The sequence below is a fragment of the Sinocyclocheilus grahami genome, unplaced genomic scaffold (genome assembly GCF_001515645.1).
Source record: "Sinocyclocheilus grahami isolate Dianchi unplaced genomic scaffold, SAMN03320097.WGS_v1.1 scaffold312.1, whole genome shotgun sequence".
In the NCBI taxonomy this organism is placed as follows: Eukaryota; Metazoa; Chordata; class Actinopteri; order Cypriniformes; family Cyprinidae; genus Sinocyclocheilus; species Sinocyclocheilus grahami.
Window position 1 is genome coordinate 980579 of NW_015505491.1, and position 20869 is coordinate 1001447.

A 20869-nucleotide genomic window follows, 5' to 3' on the forward strand; every position below is an offset into this window, starting at 1 on the left:
CGTTTTCAGTCCCCAAAACGCCGTTGTCGTGTAAACGAACAGGCAAAACGCATACAAAGTTTCCAGTTTTTGGCTGAAAAAGTTGTCGTGTAAACGTAGGGTGACCATACGTGCCATTTTCCCAGGACGCGTCCTGGCCAGGATTTCTATATTGCCTAAAATATCTAGGTTTTGGCTTTGTTTGACTAAACTAGATATTTTAGGCAATATAGAAATCCTGGCCAGGACGCGTCCTGGGAAAATGGCATGTATGGTCACCCTAGTAAACGGCCCCGTAAAAAGCAAGTAAATGGGGTTGATGTTTACTTTAAAAGTCCCGATACTCTCAAGAAACAAGTACAAAACTCAAGGCTGTGCTTAAATCCATGTGGTTTCAAGAAAGTCTTTAAGCCATTCGTCATTGAATGCATATACTTTCACCTCTGCCTCCCTTCATGTTGCCTGCCAGTGTGATACGGGTATGCAGCATTAAAGCATTGCATTAAAACATCGAAATGAGTTTTAAAGCCAATCTATCCATTATACCCAAGGACTGGCTATGGCTCTGCGTGCGTTGAGCTAAGCTACTGTCTCCTGCCTGCTGTTACCCCCTCTAACCAATCAGCATGTGTCTTCTAGCATGGCTTCCCATCTCGAGCTAACTGCACTGACAGATCCTGCTCATCTCAGATCCGACAGTTTCAACTAAACCGCTTCAGTTTGACATCTATCTCCATAACCGTTTCACCCAAGTCAATAATATATATGTACATGCTATATATTCTAATTACCATATGCAAATACATCATCATATTGACCCCGCAAATCCATCTCATTCTTTTGTAGTGTGTTCTGGCATTTCTCCAAACCCTGCACAAATTTGAAATGCATTTGGTTTTCATATGCAGATGAATCGATGCCCTTGTGTGTCGTTTTAATCGCCGCAGAGCATCATTAGAAACAATTACCGGCAGCGAGGAAATGAATTTATCAGTGTCGTTGCTTAATAATTGTGGCCCTTGTACGTCATTTACTAACACTCAAGATGTTCCTTGTAAATTGATCTTTTTTAATTTTTTTATAACAGTTTTGGAAAAATGATTGCATGCTCTAAAATTTGACTTTTTCTGTTTTTAATTTAATATTTCCTCTTTTTTTTCCTTCTCGTCCTGTGACCTTTCCCCCCAAACCTTCTCTCTTTTCCTTCTCTGTTAATCGCAAAAACTTGCTACCAAATATTACCATTTCATCCGAACCATATCACTCATTCCCAACCACTTCTTCTTTTCTTTTTATCTCCATAATGCACTAATCTTCTTTATTCACCCCTTTTCCTTTCACTTTGGCTCCGTTTTCTTTTTCCTATCTGTAACGCTCAATTCCATTATGTGTCCCGCCACATTTACATTCTCCTTCCCGGCTCCTTCTCTGCCCTTCCCCCCCTTCTCCTCATCCTCATTTCCTCTGTGTGTCGTCCTCCTCCCCTCTCCTCCCTCCCAGAGGCCATGCCAGTTGGCGGCAGTGGTGGTCTGCGGGGTTCAGTGAGAGGTTCGGGGGGTTCCTTCAGCATGCACTCCCTCCTGCAGTCCTACAGCAGCGCCCTGCGCAGACCACGCACCCTGGGCCGCAGTCTCAGCTCCTATCTCAACCACACCACACGCCTCGGTACATTCACATGCACGTACACGCATGCACACAGAGGACGAGAGTGTGATGTATGAGGTTGCACAGTAGGGATGGGAATTATAAGGAATTTTAACAGTTTTGCTTCTGATTCCATGTTCCTTATTGCTATAGTTAAAGGTGGGGTAAGCGATTTTTCAAAAACGCTTAAGAAAACTGATTCGGGCCGACTAGCAAAACAAACTTGTAGCCAATCAGCTTTCCAGTTTTTGGCTGAAAAAGTTGTCGTGTAAACGTAGGGTGACCATACGTGCCATTTTCCCAGGACGCGTCCTGGCCAGGATTTCTATATTGCCTAAAATATCTAGGTTTTGGCTTTGTTTGACTAAACTAGATATTTTAGGCAATATAGAAATCCTGGCCAGGACGCGTCCTGGGAAAATGGCATGTATGGTCACCCTAGTAAACGGCCCCGTAAAAAGCAAGTAAATGGGGTTGATGTTTACTTTAAAAGTCCCGATACTCTCAAGAAACAAGTACAAAACTCAAGGCTGTGCTTAAATCCATGTGGTTTCAAGAAAGTCTTTAAGCCATTCGTCATTGAATGCATATACTTTCACCTCTGCTTCCCTTCATGTTGCCTGCCAGTGTGATACGGGTATGCAGCATTAAAGCATTGCATTAAAACATCGAAATGAGTTTTAAAGCCAATCTATCCGTTATACCCAAGGACTGGCTATGGCTCTGCGTGCGTTGAGCTAAGCTACTGTCTCCTGCCTGCTGTTACCCCCTCTAACCAATCAGCATGTGTCTTCTAGCATGGCTTCCCATCTCGAGCTAACTGCACTGACAGATCCTGCTCATCTCAGATCCGACAGTTTCAACTAAACCGCTTCAGTTTGACATCTATCTCCATAACCGTTTCACCCAAGTCAATAATATATATGTACATGCTATATATTCTAATTACCATATGCAAATACATCATCATATTGACCCCGCAAATCCATCTCATTCTTTTGTAGTGTGTTCTGGCATTTCTCCAAACCCTGCACAAATTTGAAATGCATTTGGCTTTCATATGCAGATGAATCGATGCCCTTGTGTGTCGTTTTAATCGCCGCAGAGCATCATTAGAAACAATTACCGGCAGCGAGGAAATTAATTTATCAGTGTCGTTGCTTAATAATTGTGGCCCTTGTACGTCATTTACTAACACTCAAGATGTTCCTTGTAAATTTATCTTTTTTTATTTTTTTTATAACAGTTTTGGAAAAATGATTGCATGCTCTAAAATTTGACTTTTTCTGTTTTTAATTGAATATTTCCTCTTTTTTTTCCTTCTCGTCCTGTGACCTTTCCCCCCAAACCTTCTCTCTTTTCCTTCTCTGTTAATCGCAAAAACTTGCTACCCTTGCATTAAAACATCGAAATGAGTTTTAAAGCCAATCTATCCGTTATACCCAAGGACTGGCTATGGCTCTGCGTGCGTTGAGCTAAGCTACTGTCTCCTGCCTGCTGTTACCCCCTCTAACCAATCAGCATGTGTCTTCTAGCATGGCTTCCCATCTCGAGCTAACTGCACTGACAGATCCTGCTCATCTCAGATCCGACAGTTTCAACTAAACCGCTTCAGTTTGACATCTATCTCCATAACCGTTTCACCCAAGTCAATAATATATATGTACATGCTATATATTCTAATTACCATATGCAAATACATCATCATATTGACCCCGCAAATCCATCTCATTCTTTTGTAGTGTGTTCTGGCATTTTTCCAAACCCTGCACAAATTTGAAATGCATTTGGCTTTCATATGCAGATGAATCGATGCCCTTGTGTGTCGTTTTAATCGCCGCAGAGCATCATTAGAAACAATTACCGGCAGCGAGGAAATGAATTTATCAGTGTCGTTGCTTAATAATTGTGGCCCTTGTACGTCATTTACTAACACTCAAGATGTTCCTTGTAAATTGATCTTTTTTAATTTTTTTATAACAGTTTTGGAAAAATGATTGCATGCTCTAAAATTTGACTTTTTCTGTTTTTAATTTAATATTTCCTCTTTTTTTTCCTTCTCGTCCTGTGACCTTTCCCCCCAAACCTTCTCTCTTTTCCTTCTCTGTTAATCGCAAAAACTTGCTACCAAATATTACCATTTCATCCGAACCATATCACTCATTCCCAACCACTTCTTCTTTTCTTTTTATCTCCATAATGCACTAATCTTCTTTATTCACCCCTTTTCCTTTCACTTCGGCTCCGTTTTCTTTTTCCTATCTGTAACGCTCAATTCCATTATGTGTCCCGCCACATTTACATTCTCCTTCCCGGCTCCTTCTCTGCCCTTCCCCCCCTTCTCCTCATCCTCATTTCCTCTGTGTGTCGTCCTCCTCCCCTCTCCTCCCTCCCAGAGGCCATGCCAGTTGGCGGCAGTGGTGGTCTGCGGGGTTCAGTGAGAGGTTCGGGGGGTTCCTTCAGCATGCACTCCCTCCTGCAGTCCTACAGCAGCGCCCTGCGCAGACCACGCACCCTGGGACGCAGTCTCAGCTCCTATCTCAACCACACCACGCGCCTCGGTACATTCACACGCATGCACACAGAGGACGAGAGTGTGATGTGTGTGAGGTTGCACAGTAGGGATGGGAATCGCAAGGAATTTTAACGGCTACGTTTCCGATTCCTTTTCCTTCAGCATGCACTCCCTCCTGCAGTCCTACAGCAGCGCCCTGCGCAGACCACGCTCCCTGGGACGCAGTCTCAGCTCCTATCTCAACCACACCACGCGCCTCGGTACATTCACACGCATGCACACAGAGGACGAGAGTGTGATGTGTGTGAGGTTGCACAGTAGGGATGGGAATCGCAAGGAATTTTAACGGCTACGTTTCCGATTCCTCTGACAGCCCTACTTGTTTCTGATTGTGCAGTTGCTTCTGATCTGTTATTACTGTTCTGTTGAAATGATCTCATACAATTAACACCTGCAAAACAGCATGTGTATCTTGAAAATGTATTTAAAGGTGACATTTTAATTGTAAAAAGCAATGGACTGCTTGCTTAAATTAAATGTTGACTTAAAAAAAAAATTGCTTGTTTTTTGTTATAGGACTTCTGTCCACATCGACGTAAGAATGCAGAAGTTTCAAGACTCTTAGTGGAACCGAACGTCTTAAAATTATTTTATTAGATTTTATTTAAAAAAAAAACAAAACAGTTCTCTCCCAGAGATTCCGATTCCCAACCTTGCTGAACAACTGGACTCTTGTGAAATGCAGCATAGACGCATACACTATTACAGTGGTTCTCAGTTGGTGGATTGCAACCCAGGGAAAAATTGTGTTAAATGCAAATGATAAAATCCAGCTAACCATATAATTATACATAAGTAGGAGAGCAAAATAAGTCTGCCTATCAAGAGAAGGAGAAAGACACATTTCCCATATCTTTTGTTGTTGAAGGCCATGCATCCAATCAGACAATACAGTATTTTCGTATTTTTACCAGTGTCACTTGGTAGAAGATAACCAAATTAGACATCAACATGCAGAAGTTGCTTTATATCAATCACTCAATCAAAATGTATTTCTATAGCATCTTTCAAACCAATGCAATTTGCAAATGTAAACAAGCAATTGACACAAAATACAAGCAATGACATTAACACTAAGAAATGTTAAGCAAAAATATAAAGCAAAATAGAATAGAAATAAATGGTAATGATGTAAATAAAATAAAATCATGAATCATGGGATTATAAATCATAGCATTGATTATAAGACACTACATAAAAGGCAGACTAAATAAGTGGGTTTACATCTCAAAGCATGAATAAAATACATGCGAAGTAAAACATAAAACAACCTAAACCGCATTAATTATTGGCTGCCAAGAGCATAAAACTATTGAAAATTCAAGAGAAATGTGAAACATTTTCCTATTAAGTAGTTGTTATTCATTTAGATTTTTTAGGACGTTTTTGTTTAATTTTGTGCTACTCATGATTCTGGTTTGCCTGGGTCGCTTCTTGATGTCTAATGTAAAATCTGCATCCTGAAGCAAAATCGGTTGAGAACCACTGCACTATTATTCACGGATAGACAGGCTGTGTGTGTGTGTGTGTGTGTGTGGAGTGAGAGGGGGTGGGAGGTTGTGTTATGGTTTAATGGGGGGGATGGGACAGTGAGTGAATAAATGAGAGTGGAAGATAATGACTTCTATTTTTTTTTCCCTTTTGTGTGGGTATGAGACAGATCTCCTTTCAGAGCAGCTAAGTAGTTCCTCAGCTGCTCATGATTCTGGTTTGCCTGGGTCGCTTCTTGATGTCTAATGTAAAATCTGCATCCTGAAGCAAAATCGGTTGAGAACCACTGCACTATTATTCACGGATAGACAGGCTGTGTGTGTGTGTGTGTGTGTGTGTGTGGAGTGAGAGGGGGTGGGAGGTTGTGTTATGGTTTAATGGGGGGGATGGGACAGTGAGTGAATAAATGAGAGTGGAAGATAATGACTTCTATTTTTTTTTCCCTTTTGTGTGGGTATGAGACAGATCTCCTTTCAGAGCAGCTAAGTAGTTCCTCAGCTGTAGTGTGGTATGAATCTCAGAGACAGACAGATAAATGTGCAAGAGATGCATTTGGAGAGTGTTGCAGGCTCACAGATGATACATCAGCATTACTTTGGTTTTAAAATAGAATAATGAAGTCGTTTAGAAACATCAAATTTGATTTATTCAATACATTTTACCCGTATCATATCGTAGTCGTGACGTCGGCATAGCATGCTAATGTTTGTGTGTGTGGTTGTGTCTGTAAATGCAGAAATCGTCCATGAGGATGTAAAAATGGGTTCAGATGGAGAAAGTGATCAGGCTTCGGCCACATCCTCTGATGAGGTGCACACCCCCGTCCGAGTTCGTCTGAGAAACAACCCTGGTCGCAAAATTTCCACAGAGGTATGTTCACGTTTCTGACTATGCTTGACTTTTTTTTTTGTAGTCAGTATTTTTAGAGTGGGACACTGAATAACACATGACGTGTTTGGTAATAAAAACATGCAATTTTCCATGGCTTAGCTTTGTTTTTGTTTTGTTTGCTTGAATTAAACCGTGTACCACGTAATAACCATTAGCTTGCTTGTTGCTATTAAAGGTACATCAGTTACGTGTGACTAATGGTGCATTGTGGGTACTGAAAATGCTCCACGGCATAGTACCCATCAGTTAGATGACTAGCCTGAGGCAATAAGGGTTATTACTGTTATTGAGTGTAACGAAACCTTTAGGCCTTAACTAATAATGGTTCCCCCCTCATCCTCTTTCCCTCTCAGGATATAAACAAACGTCTATCTCTGCCTGCCGATATCAGGCTTCCTGATGGCTACCTTGAGAAATTCAGCCTCAACAGCCCCCTGTTTGACAAACCACTCAGCCGGAGATTACGCAGAGTATCGCTGGTAATGCCTCTCCATTGGTTTTCTTTCTGTAAACCGCTTTCCTTTTTTCAGCCTCTGCTTGTGCTCGATTTTCTGCTCAAATCCAATTTGTGAGGTTGTTCACCTTTTCAGTGTGGCCCTTGTCATACTAGTCTAAAACATTTCATAACATCATTTAATATGATAGAATGTTTCCATAACTAATCATACAAAGTAAATCCATTAAGGGCCATTAAAAAAAAAAAAAGTGTCCAGAAGATTTTTTTTAATCAAATATCAAATTGAAAGGCTGTATATCATTATTTTTATTTTTGTATCTATTTTTATTTCTGTTTGTAAAAATAGAATTGCATGAAATAATTTAACAATATTATGACATTATTTTTCTTGTATTATTATTATTATTATTACTATTATTATTATTGTTAAGGTTTTTTTAAATTTTTTTTATTTAGATTAGTCCCGAGTTTTCCATAAATATAGCCCTTGATCCTGGCAAAATCAAATAAAGTTATTTATTTGATTTATTTAGCATATTTTAATTTGGACTTGCCAAATTAAAATATGCTTAATATTATTAATTAGACTCGTGCCCTCCATTTTCTGTCTTTGTTTTCTTTTGCCAATTCTTTTGCTCGATCTTTCATTCTCTGTCACTCTCTCTCTTTGAGTGTCTTTTCTCTTCTACTTGACTTGTCTTGTTTGTTCAGGGTCACATTATCAGTGCTTTGAAATCATTGTGAACGCACAGACAAGACAAACTTTCACAGCATGTCTCGCTGCTTGAACCTTCTCAAAATATTAGTGTCGCACAGTGTCACAGGAAAATGAGTGAGCCTCACAAATAAATGGCCAGGTCCTATTTCACCCCAAAAATAAAAAGGAACACACCAACTCTATTTTTCAAAATAAAACTGAAGCCTAGTTTTATTATTTATTATAGAATTATTAGGGTTTTCTTTTTTTTGAAAATTAAGAACGTAAAGATATAAGCACATATAGACAGTAATACAAAATACAAACTAAATCAATAAATTAAATTCAGTACAAAAATGATTAGGTAATTAGGCATTTAGTCCTTGCTTAATTAAGTCATATATGATTATTTTGGATATCTGATATGGGTTTTTTTTTCACATTAATTTACTGACAATTTGAAAGGGAAATAATTGTAATTTTTCTGTAAATAAAGTCACAATGCAAAATAGAGTCCTAAATAAGTTAAATTGGGATGAGTATTCTTGACAAAATGTAAAAATCATGTTTTTAAATAATTATTATGCTATACTACGAGTTCAGCTGCCCTTGATATGACATTTAAACCCAGTGATGTTTATTCAAAGCTGTTGAAACACGCTTGATCTGTGATGCATTTAAACACTTCATTTGTTACACTTCAGTTGTTCCCCATTTATTTTGGGGAGGGACATTTTAGCTCATGTTGTCTATGTGTGTTATATAAACCTCTACGACCAGCCCAGCCCAGCCGTCTAAAATGGGAGCATTCTAATGAGTTCACATCAATGCCTTTGAAATTTTCTGCCCTGTTACCCCATGTTGTTTTAGTGATGCTTTTTACCACCATGTTGTGACATAGTTTTTGCCTTTGTGTTTGCAGTCCGAAATTGGATTTGGGAAGTTGGAGACGTATGTAAAACTGGATAAACTAGGAGAGGTAACTTCACAGTCAGTTTATCATAATTGCTCCATTCAAAAACAGCATAATCACGTTACTGTGCATTGTTATCTTTTTCTCTCTCAGGGCACCTACGCTACAGTATATAAAGGCCGCAGTAAGTTAACGGATAACCTGGTGGCTCTGAAGGAGATCCGTTTGGAGCACGAGGAAGGAGCTCCGTGCACTGCCATTAGAGAAGGTGAGTTACAAGCATGCCGTAGTGGATCAGCACTAAAATTAGATCACCAAACTACTGCCCCAAATTTCCCACATGCTTGCGCAGTGACAGACATTTGTACTTTTATATGTAGGATGTTCTAAATTAGCCAGAGAATCTCTAAATTCACGACGGCTTTTGTTACATGGTATTTCAGCTGGTTAAAAGGGTTTTATAATATGGATAATATACCAGCCACCCTGCAAACCGTAATTAAGATAATTTACACATCACGTCAGTCTCAAAGGTACAGTAGCAAAAGTCTGTTTAAGGTTGATTTTGTGTAGGAAGAAATAATATTTTGCAGTAATGTTTGCTTCAGGCTAATTTGTTGTTCGTCCTTGTCATTTAATGAATATTCATAAAGGTGTGTGAAGCACCAGAGGTCATGTGTTTGAGGAATAATCTGTCTCTTTCTGCGCCTCTCTAGTGTCTCTGCTGAAGGACCTGAAACACGCCAATATTGTGACTCTTCATGACATCATCCACACTCAGAAGTCTCTTACACTCGTGTTCGAGTACTTGGTGAGTCACTCGCATGTGTAGTATTTCACTGCACTCTGTACACTTTTTAACTGTACTTATGATCACACACACAGCGTTGGAGAAGCTATTTGGAAACCGTAGCTTGCCAAGTTGCATGCTGCTCATAATTTGAAGTAGTTAGAGTAAAGTCAAATTTCTCTTGTCCAAACAAACGTAGTTAATTAAATTGAAATGATTTATGGATGGCATATCTATCTACATAGCAGTTTAAAATTCAATTATAGAGCAGATTTATCTGGCACAAAATCAAGGATCTTAAAATGACAAAGCTAAATGAAAGGCTAATAAATCATTAAGTTCAGAATTAAAATAAATAATAAAAAAAAACAATCAAAATAAAACATTTAAAAATCTAAATAAATTAAAAAAAAATTGTTGACCTGCATGTCATGTAACAATTAACCAACATCAGAGAAAATGTGAATGTATTGTTAATTGTTAATTTAAAAAATATTAAGTAGCGGGTTTGGCTACAAAAAAAAGTTTGTGAATCCCTTCCCACGAAAATATAAGTTTTATGTAAGTTACATAGGTTTTATATAATGTAAGTTGTTTATTCATGTATTACTTTAAAGGGGTCATATGATGCTATTTTAAAGATAATTATTTGGTGTAACAGAATATGTTATGCATGACATGCATTTTTCAAATACTGTACAGTATTGTAGGTCCTCTATGCCCCGCCTCTCTCAAACATGTCGTTTTCAACAAAGCCCTCTCCTTTGTCAAGCGCAGTCTGCTCTGATTGGCCAGCTGACCCAGTGCATTGTGATTGGCCGAACATCACAAGCACACGTCGGAAATGTACCCTTACCATAATCGCGAGCTTCAGATTTGGGCAGCATTATGCTAATATTTCCACATAGTGACGTAGACATGTGGGGGCGTGCTAGAATGAGCCGTTTTAGGTAGGCGTGGCTGACTCTTAACTTTTATAAAGAATATCTCTTTGCATTTGAGACTTTGGTCTTTGCAACTTTACAGATCTTCTTTATGCACCGAGAGCTTGTAACACTTCAAAGAGAAAGGAAAACTTGAAATCGCATCATATGACCCTTTAATAACTTTCTTTATCTCCTAGGATAAAGACCTGAAACAGTACCTAGATGACTGTGGAAACTGCATTCATATGCACAATGTCAAGGTAAGGCCTCTTTGACAAATGTCTTTCATTTCTGTTTCTCATAATCGTTCTGCTGCACATGGCAATCATAGACGGTGTTCTTAATATTCACCTGTGTGTTTTTTTCCATCTCAGCTGTTCCTGTTTCAGCTGTTGCGAGGTCTGAACTACTGTCACAGACGTAAAGTCCTTCACCGAGACCTCAAACCTCAAAATCTCCTGATCAACGAACGCGGGGAGCTAAAGCTGGCTGACTTTGGTCTGTAACGTACAAGCCTGCTGTTACTAACTCATCCTTGCTCTTACTGTGTTCTCATGGTGTGGGTGGTGTAACCTAGTGGTTAATGAAAACCAGCTGCCCACTTACCTACTCGAAAAACTGAACCTCAGGTTGCTCCACTTGCATTGTCTCTGTAATCATTGTAGTGTTGCTTTAGCTAAAAGCACCTAGTGTACTATGTGGATGTGTAATAACTTGTAAAGCTCTAAGCTTTCTGAAATTGGTCAAACTCCTTTTAAATAATTTGTTTTTTGTTTGGTCTTCAGGTCTGGCACGAGCAAAATCGATTCCCACCAAGACCTACTCCAATGAGGTGGTGACACTTTGGTACCGCCCCCCTGACATCCTATTGGGCAGCACCGACTATTCCACTCCGATTGACATGTGGTGAGCATCCACCTGATGATTTATCTTGGTTTATTTGTTTTATTTTTTGTATTTTAATATACTACAATAGTATTTAGTAATAATTTGTTTTGTACTTTCGTTAAGTGCTTTTATTTTTTATATATATTCCTGTTTAGCTTTAATTTATTTTTTGTTTTAGTACTTCTACTAAAACTTTTTCAATTAGTTGCCAAGGTAAAAATTTTATTAAAGTATTTTAAGTTTTTCATCTAATATTTATAATGCATTTTATTTCAAGTTTATTTCAATTGCGGAAAATGATTTTTAGCATTTGTAGTTTTAGTTAAAAACACTGCTGATGATCACTTTTGAAAAAATTATTTGAAAAAATCAAATTGGCCTTTTTTTTCTAAAAATTTTTAAATTTTATGATTTAAACTTTTTTTATTGAAAATTCAGTTTTTTTTAATATTGCTATTGCTGCCATGTACGCCATGCTACAGCATGCATTCTTGCTTTCAAAAACAGCTAGATGTAGTGCAGCAGATGTCAAAGACACAGTTTTGAACTTCTTTTAACTTGACACAGCCTCTGAAGAACGCAACAAGACATGATGCAATGGCCAAAGACATCCATTCAACACATGACGTACATGGCGGCAATAGCAAAATGAATTAAAAAACAAACAAACAATGAACTAACTGGCAAGTAACTGTAATAAGTTTAAGCTGAAGTTCTAAAATTACTAAAACTACAACTGAAATAAAAATGAATGAAAGCTAAATAGAACTGTAAAAAAAAAACGAATAAAATGACAAGCGCATAATTATTAAAACTACAATTGTAATGAAAATTCAAAGTATTAATAAATAGTAATAGTAAGAATAGTATACAAACAATACTAAAGTAACATGTTGTGATTTTTTTCTGTACCAAACACTTATACCTTGTTAATTCAGTTCAGACTGCAAGTTCACATTTCTTGTACCATGGTGTTGTCGATTCAAATAGTGAGCAAATAATTGGACTCTTGTTTCTACTGTGGTAAAATCAGAGCACACTCTTCTTATGTCATAGCTTCTGTGGGGGTGAACTTGAATTGAGTTTTAATGACTCTCATTGCAGGGGTGTTGGCTGTATCTTCTACGAGATGTCTACAGGTCGACCCTTGTTCCCGGGCTCCACGGTGGAGGAGGAGCTGCACTTTATCTTCAAACTGCTCGGTACCATTCTCTCACCCACTCTCTCTCCTCCTGATCTTTCTGGCTCTAGATCTGACAGTATGTCTCCATGTGTGTCGCTGTGATATTTATAAACCCTCCTGCATCTTTTCATAGGTACGCCCACAGAGGAGACCTGGCCCGGAATAACCTCCAACGAGGAGTTCATCTCCTATAACTACCCCCGTTACCGCGCCGACTGTCTCCACAATCACACTCCACGGTAACGACAGCTGTCCTCTGGGCCTGATGCCTGAAACGATCATCGCTCCTGCTATAAAAAAAAACACACGCTGCTGGAGGTCATTTACTGAAGTTGCATTATTTTTTTCTTGCAGATTGGACAATGATGGAGTTGAACTTCTGTCAAAACTGCTGCAGGTGATTTGTGTATTATTTAGTCAACTAAAGTCACGTTTACTTATAGCACTTAATACAGACTGCACATATAATACAGACTGTTCCAAAGCAGCTGTAAAAAGACAATAGTGGCATTATTCAGCTCAAGTTAGTTCATTTAAGCAGCTCTACAGAAAGCAACAGTGTCATTATTCTGCTCAAGTCAGTTTAATTTAAATAGAAATGTTAAAGATGAAGAAGGTCCCACCTCAAACTTACCCCACTGGTTGGGATGATTGTGTTTGAGCCACAGTGCTTGCACTTTTCAGGAAATCGCACCTATGAATACCTTGCTTACAGTATGATATCCTCATTAGGCAGGGATAAGAGGAAGTATTTAAATAATGACATTGAAAAAAAATGGCACTTTTAATATATGGCTGTTCTCTTTCCAGAGTTCAGTTGTCTGAATATTTATTTGTCTATACATTCTTTGTAGTAGTTATTTGAAACAACTTTTCATGGTCAATTTTAGTGTTATTCAGCAACCAAATAGCTATTAACATTGTTAGGCTACCATTGTCATTTCATGTTGAATTCTAAAAATGTGTGAGTGTTTTGGTAACTTGCCTTATATTCTATAGTTCAAAGGTTTTGGGTTGTGGAATGTTTTTGTAAGATAAATCTGTTCATTTGATTTTTACCATTTAAAATAACTGTTTTCCTTTTGAATATATGTTAAAATGTCATTTATTCCTGTGATGCAAAGCTGAATTTTCAGCATCATTACTCCAGTCTTCAGTGTCACATGATCCTTCAGAAATCATTCTAATATGCTGATTTGAAACATTTCTTTTAATTATCAATGTTCAAAACAGTTTTGCTGCTTAATATCTTTGTTGCATTTTTAAAAGAATCTTTGATGAATATATAGTTCAAAAGAACACATTTATTTGAAATGAGAATCGTTTGTAACAATGTCTTATAAACCTCTTTCACTTTGAATTTTGATCCATTTATTGTATCCGTGCCAAAAAAATTATAATTTGAAATACTCTTTCTTTCTTAATTTCTTCCTACCCTAAATTATAATAGTGTATAATAATGTTGTGTTTTTTAGTCAGTTATTTCGTGAGCGTTTTGTGTGTGTGCTTGACTAACACTGAACTTTGTCTTAGTTTGAGGGGAAGAAACGGATCACAGCAGAGGAAGCCATGAGACACCCATACTTCCACTGCCTGGGAGAGAGAATTCTCACACTGCCAGACAGTGAGTTCACGTACACACACACACACACACACACACACACACACACACACACATCTCCTTCCACTGAGGAGATTTATGATGGTGCCAGATAACAGATTCATGTGCACACACACACACCTCACACTGACAGATAGAATTATTAAAGTGCCAGACAGAAGTCTCACACATACACACACTTTACTTTGAAAGACATTTAATTCCACCGAGCCGCTATGAGCTATTCTGTATTTGCACTGAATCAGGTCGGTGTGTGCTGAAATAAGCTTGCACAGATTTCTGACCCTTAACATTATATATCAGCCTTAGTTTTAGTTCAGCGTGTTAACATAACTGTTCAATTTCTCCCTGCCAGCTACATCAATATTTGCACTTCAAGAAGTTCAGCTGGAGAAGGAGCCTGGAATGAGGACGAATACTCTGTCAGAATCAGGTAAAACCACAAATCGCAAATGTCGGATGATGATTCATGATGATAGTTTTGAGCTTCATCCATCAGTGTACCATGTGTTTCTGACCTCTCTGTGTATGGCAGCATGTCATCTGGCATTACTCTCAAACAGTCAGAATTTTTTTTAAATCTTGCCGACATTTATCTCAATCTGGCCAAGAACCGTCAAGAGAAGGGCTATAAATTGACCTAACCGTGATTTTTGTGTGACATTTGAATGTAATTCTGGAGGATAAATCTGAATCAGAAAAAAGAATATTTGCTAAATAATATTTACTTTTTGTCTCGAACAAAACGGCATTAGCATTGCTATTTTTGTCACAACTACAGAGTAGTTCTTCATAGCACTGATTTTAGCAGCTGTATATTTGTTTTCTGCCAGACTGACACTACTAGTTAAATGTTTGGACACACCTACTTGTTCATTATTTTTACTGTCAACATTTTACAATAACTGTAAATTCATTACAAAAGAAATAACACCAACTGAAGAATGGGAATGAAGGTGTTCACATGTATCCACCTTATTTTTGCCATAAGAGTGGGCGTGGCCATTTGTAAATTTAATGTGTCTGGCTTCCTGTGTCATTTGTGTTCAGCTATTTTTAGCTGTACAAAACAGCTCGTTTTGCTGCTTGATTATTGCAAATTAGAGTGTCTTACCATGTTATTTTAATGTATTATCTTAATTATGAACACACTGGTTTGTAGTGCAAACAGTTTTACCGTTTACTGCATGTTGTTATTCTTCTCATTATTTCCCTATAGCGGCTAATGAACCGGAAGTCTCAGAAATTCACAGAAAACAGCTTACTTCCGCATTGAAAAATAAGGTGGATAGTACTGTTCAAATGTTTTGGGGGGTTTTTTCATAGAAATTATTACTTTTGTTCAGCAGGGATACATTTAATTGATCAAAAGTGAGAGTAAAGACATTTATAATGTTACGAAAGATTTATTTATTTAATTTCTATTTCCATTTCTATAAATGCTGTTCTTGTGAACCATCAATTCCTTAAATACATTTTAAAATCAAGCAAATAAACAAGTCACAAAAAAAAAATTTTCTAATTAATTTAAAAGAAAATCAAGTCATATGTCATCAACAAAACTGCTTTCAAGCATTTAAGCATAAGTCTACATATGAAGAGTTCATTTGCAAAAACCGACAACTTTTTTTTCAGAAATCACTTTTTTTTTTTTTTTTGTGCATTCCAAGTAATATCAATCAAACTGCAGTTGGGTTGTTTTGATTAAGTAATAATAACTTAAACAAATACAGGTAATTTACCAAATTAAAGTTCATTGAAAGTATGTATTTTTTATTTTTTTTTACATATTAAAAGTTTGTTTTATAGCAAAAGCAGATAACTCCAACAGTCGTTTTTTGGCAAAAGCAGATAGCTCCACATTTCATGTTTTAGAGCAGGGGTCACCAAACACGGTCCTGGAGGGCCAGTGTCTTGCACAGTTTAGCTCCAACCAAACACACCTGAATCAGCTAATCAAGGTTTTACTAGGTATACTTGGAACTTCCAGGCAGGTGAGTTGAGGCAAGCTGGAGCTAAAGGACACCGGCCCTCCAGGATCAAGTTTGGTGACCCCTGTTTTAGAGTTTAAACACTCGTTTAATCTTTGTAATCTCTTCAGATGACAATGTAGATGCTTAACAAACGTTGTTGTTGTTGTGATCATAAACTGTATGGATGTGATTGCACGCAATACACAGAGCTTTTCCCTCAACCATTGTAACGCGCTGCTTTTGCAAGGTTCCGTGAAAACGTTTCAGATTTTATTTTCCTTTTTCGCCCTGAAGAAGATATCACAGGTTCATCAAGTTTGTCGAAATGATCCATCCTCAACCACTTTAGTCAGCTTTGACGAAACTCCTCTCAGCTAGCATGTCTTTTCAAAGTGAAAGTAGCCTTGTCACCTGACCGGAATACAGCGCGCTGATTCGCTAAAATGGACTTATCGGCTTTTGTTCAAAAACAACAAGGGTGCTTGTCGGCTTCTGCAGTAAAACGTGAACTCGCGATGCCTTGAAAGTGGACACAACCGGCTTTTTTGACAAAACGTGTTTAGGGTTCAGATCGCGCTATATGTGTAGAATAATGCTAAAAATATATATTTTTTAAAAGTGGGGTTTATCGGTTTTTGCAAATGAACTCTTCATATATATATATATATATGCATTCAGTCCAGTCTGTCTAAACCTCATAGTATGTGTACCCTGACTCCCAGAAATTGCATAAAGCCAGCCAGTCAGATAGAGACAGATGTTTTCAGCCAGTTCTTGCTATATTTTTGTATGTAGTATACATTAGATGATTCAACTGAGGCAGAGTCTATCATTTATATGCCTTTGCTGAGCACACTGATCCCATACCATCATCTCAGTCATATTCCTCCTGAATATTATTCATGTTCATCAAATGAGAGATGAACTCAATTGCTCATCATGACACAGCTCATTTTCTGTGCTCTCATTCTTCTCACATTGCTGTAGTCAGAGATGCTGGTTTACTCATCTTTCTCTCTCGCTCTCTCTCGCTCTTCATATCCCTCATTCTTTCTTTTTTGCTTAATGTATCCTTCATCTCTGACTGCCTCACATTGGTTTGGTTTACACCTGGTATTAAGATCCCCAAAATGGATTTCAATTACATATTTAAACAGGATCTCTTAACATCCATCCTTTTCTCTTTATTGTCTATCAGCAATTCTAAGTTAGTTTCTCATATAGGCTTGTTAAGGCACAGTTGCGATGATGCCGTTGCGTTAGAAATTCTCATGAGGAAGTTCTTGTTAAGCTCCATGTATTATGCAGCTCATTCACTGCTAACTTTGTTTTCTGCTCTTGTCTTTCCCACGGTCTCTCTGTCTCTTCTCTCTCCCTGCCTATTTGTATGTGCTTTGATTGATTTTTTTATTTTTATTTACACCACTGCTTCACTGCGCTTCAGAGCTTTTGCAAAGATGTCTAAGGTTCCGGCATACCTTAGGTACATATTTGTCGCCCTCCGCTCAATGCAGGAGGTCAAAAACAACAAAACCGTATTTCTTCCCTTGAGTTTCCTGTTCATCTGTACTTTCCAGTTGTACCCTATAGGAATTGATCACATCTGAATCAAAAAGACATTTTCTCTTTTAATTGAGTGCATAGGTAGACTTTAAGATGTAATGGACTCATGCACTGCTTGAAATTAGAAATACATTAGCTTCCATCACTGAAGTAAATAAGAACACACAGACAATACATTGCACCAACAGATTACATCAATACATTGACACTCATCTGTCACATTTTTCCTTTTTTGTGTATGGTATGAAAATTTCCACTGTCCGTTTTGGCAATCTGCATGATGTGCATGTCAAAACCAGGGTTGCCATCTTGGTTTTCAGCAAATGGTTAAAACGTTTGCAAAATGAGGGATTTTCCTGCTTATTATGGATTGTAAAATAAACTAAAACCATAATGTTTTGGTGATCTAAAAATATTGGTAATTCATGGGCTGAGGTTACATAATATGTTCATAGGCAGGTTCTCCTTTGAAAAAACTCATCATCTTCCACTCAGAACTCATATGTATTCAGTTCACGAATTGATGAAGCTGTCAGGCCAGAGCTTATAATTATTCAGCGTTTATGCAGAGCACTAAAGTCAGTGCTAAATATGAATATTAATCCATGCTCTCAAAGTCTCAGTGTTGAAATCACTGATGAAATGCCAAAGGCTGGTGCCGTCCGATTGAAATTGTTCCACCTGTGTATAAAAACACATTACAGATTATTTTTATTGTTAGGAAATTATAACTTTTATTGAGCAAGGATGCATTAAAGTGATTAAAAGTCACAGTAAAGACATTTATAATGTTACAGATGGTTTCTATTTCCATTGCACTTGAACTTTCTATTAATCAAAGAATCTAAAAAAAAAAAGTATCACGGTTTTCACAAAAACATTAAGCAGCTATTTTCAACATTGAAAATAATAAGAAATGTTACTTGAGCGCCAAATCAGTTCAGAATGATTTCCGAACGATCATGAGACACTGAAGACTGGAGTAATGATGCTGAAAATTCAGCTTTGCATCACAAATATAAATTACATTTTAAAATACATTTAAATAGAAAACATTTCTTTTAAATTGTAATAATATTTCACAATATACTGTTAAATGAATAAGAGACTTGATTATGAGTAGTTTATTCATTATTTCATTAGACATACTGAAAACAGACTCTGCAGTAAAAGTGTAGAGACGTAAATCAGAGCCAGAGAGGGAAATAAAGTAATATGGGTAATTTCTCTGCAATGTTTTTAGCATTGAATTTTGCTGTTCTTTTCTTGAGCTTGACATTAAACAAAATGGAGCACGCTGTGCACAAGTTTGACTGTATCTCACTCTTGCAGAGAAGCTGTAATATGCAGAAACAGAGGAGAAGAGCTTGCTGTACAAATACCCCTCTTCCCTCACCAAATAAGAAAACAGCCCAGGCTTCTCTAGAGCTTTAAACTGAGCATGTGTGGGAGGCTGTGTGTTTGAGTGCACGTCTCGCCTACTCTCTTGCCCAGTTCTCTAAATGAAGTGAGCGCTGATTTTCTCTCTCTCTCTCCCTCTTGTGACCCTTCATACCCTCTGACGGTCCTTACGAGTGATTGTGCATTTGGCTTTATCGTGCACAATGTTGCATGCACCATTTAGTGACTGAACGCTCGCTGTCCGTTTATGTAGCCTAAACCTCCTCTTTTTCTTTTTCTCCAGTCAACAGCATATCTCAACGGCAGAGTCTGCTCTTCTGAGGGCACGTGGGGCGGCTTGGGACGGGGAAGACGGAAAAGATAAACGGGGAGGACGCGTCGAGACGTTTCCTGTCGTGAAGATGAAGGGGATATCTGTTTTTCATTTCTTCGTCTGAGTCATTGGCTAGTCCTGTGGCATTATGTGTTTAGAAGGGGTCAATGTAGTTGTTTACATGGAGAGGCTGAGGATGTTGATTTGTGTATTTCGAATAATGCACTTCCCCTTCCCTGTTCACATTACAAACATGTTCTTCCTGTTTTGCTGTACCTTCTCGACACGGTTGTGTCAATCCAGCCGCTGTACTCAACCAATCAGACGCAGAATGTTATTGGATGACCTGACTCTTCATCCTTTGACTGAAACAAATCAGCCTGGTTTCTTTGCAATACTTCTCAATTGTAATGTAAAAGGAAGGCCAGTTTATGAAGGAACGTGTCATGAATGCTGTTAATATCCAGAAGCCAAGTCACTCTAGTCTTCCAGAAAATGGTCCCCTTCATTAGTGTCATCAGCCCTCCCATCCAAAGACGAACATTTAGTACTATGCCAACACAATGGTTATTTGTATTCATCAGAACATTGACGACATGTCAACTTTTGTTTTGTTTGCAAAAGCATTTGACTTAAGTTGATGTTTACATGTTTTTTTGCCATGCAATACAGGTTGATAATCTAGAAAACGGTTTCACCAAAGACCCACATGCCATCTCTCTATCCCTTTTGGTTTGACTTATGAGCTTCCATTTCCATCGTAATGTTCAAGTGAACCGTCGATTAGCTACACTGTGTCAAGGACAAATTATTTGTGCAAAGCAAGAACGTTTGAGTTGCATTGAGGAAAGCCTCCGATAATCTCGACGCAGCCTTGTTGATAGTTCTTCCATTACTGCAGCTCTTACAGCTGTCACTCTGGTTGAAAACTGAGCTGATTTCTATGTCAGTTCAGTCAGGGCGATGAGAACTCATAATGGGATGCCCGGGCGCATGCGGAGAACCGGTCGAATTGTGTAGGGCTCAGGTTTCTGACACTCTGCAGAACAGCTGAGTGCGGTGGATAATGTTCTGCATCTCGGCTCGGTTGTTCATACTCCGCAGGTTTTGGAGCGCATTGGTGTCGCGTAACACACCGCAGATTCAAAACGCTACCGTCCCTTGGCGTGTGCGATTCAGGGCCTCTCTGCACAATGTCTGCGACTATACAGTCCCACAAATGTGATTATTGGGTGAATCTCTGGAAAAAATAAAAAAGAGTCAAGGTGATATTTCACCCTGAAATAACAAGAAAAATAATACATTTGGTTAATACATTTGGACTATTAATCTCTCTTTTTTTTTTTTTGCATTGTGACATCATCAGCAATTAGTCTCCAAATTCATATTCCTGTAATAATAAAAAAAAACATTATTTAAATTGTATAAAACTTTTGTAAATTACTAAAATACAGTGTATTTAATATATTGTATTTTTTAAAGCATATGTCCATGGTAATATTTGTTATACTCTTTGCCAGTGCAAATCATTTGATAGTAACTTTTTCCTGTAATACAGCATAAT

At 37.9% G+C, this 20869-nt stretch overlaps 1 protein-coding gene across 5 annotated transcripts in view; it reads left to right on the forward strand.

The window, feature by feature from the left end:
• The window catches only part of LOC107601769 (cyclin-dependent kinase 16-like), a 34273-nt gene extending 13715 nt beyond the window's left edge, over positions 1-20558 (forward strand). Inside the window, exons 3-18 of one of the 5 annotated variants that reach the window (XM_016294058.1) lie at positions 1480-1644; positions 6426-6559; positions 6934-7059; positions 8657-8713; positions 8801-8915; positions 9364-9458; positions 10561-10623; positions 10738-10861; positions 11149-11269; positions 12356-12453; positions 12568-12673; positions 12789-12831; positions 13968-14058; positions 14411-14488; positions 17473-17511; positions 19276-20558. In XM_016294058.1, coding sequence (XP_016149544.1) covers positions 1480-1644; positions 6426-6559; positions 6934-7059; positions 8657-8713; positions 8801-8915; positions 9364-9458; positions 10561-10623; positions 10738-10861; positions 11149-11269; positions 12356-12453; positions 12568-12673; positions 12789-12831; positions 13968-14058; positions 14411-14488; positions 17473-17511; positions 19276-19313 — 1493 coding nt within the window. In that variant the 3' untranslated portion in view covers positions 19314-20558. Of the gene's footprint in view, positions 1-1479; positions 1645-3997; positions 4185-4299; positions 4399-6425; positions 6560-6933; positions 7060-8656; positions 8714-8800; positions 8916-9363; positions 9459-10560; positions 10624-10737; positions 10862-11148; positions 11270-12355; positions 12454-12567; positions 12674-12788; positions 12832-13967; positions 14059-14410; positions 14489-17472; positions 17512-19275 lie in introns of those variants that run through there. The other 4 variants (XM_016294061.1, XM_016294063.1, XM_016294059.1 and 1 more) reach the window with 4 other exon arrangements.
• The last annotated feature ends 311 nt before the right edge of the window (positions 20559-20869 follow it).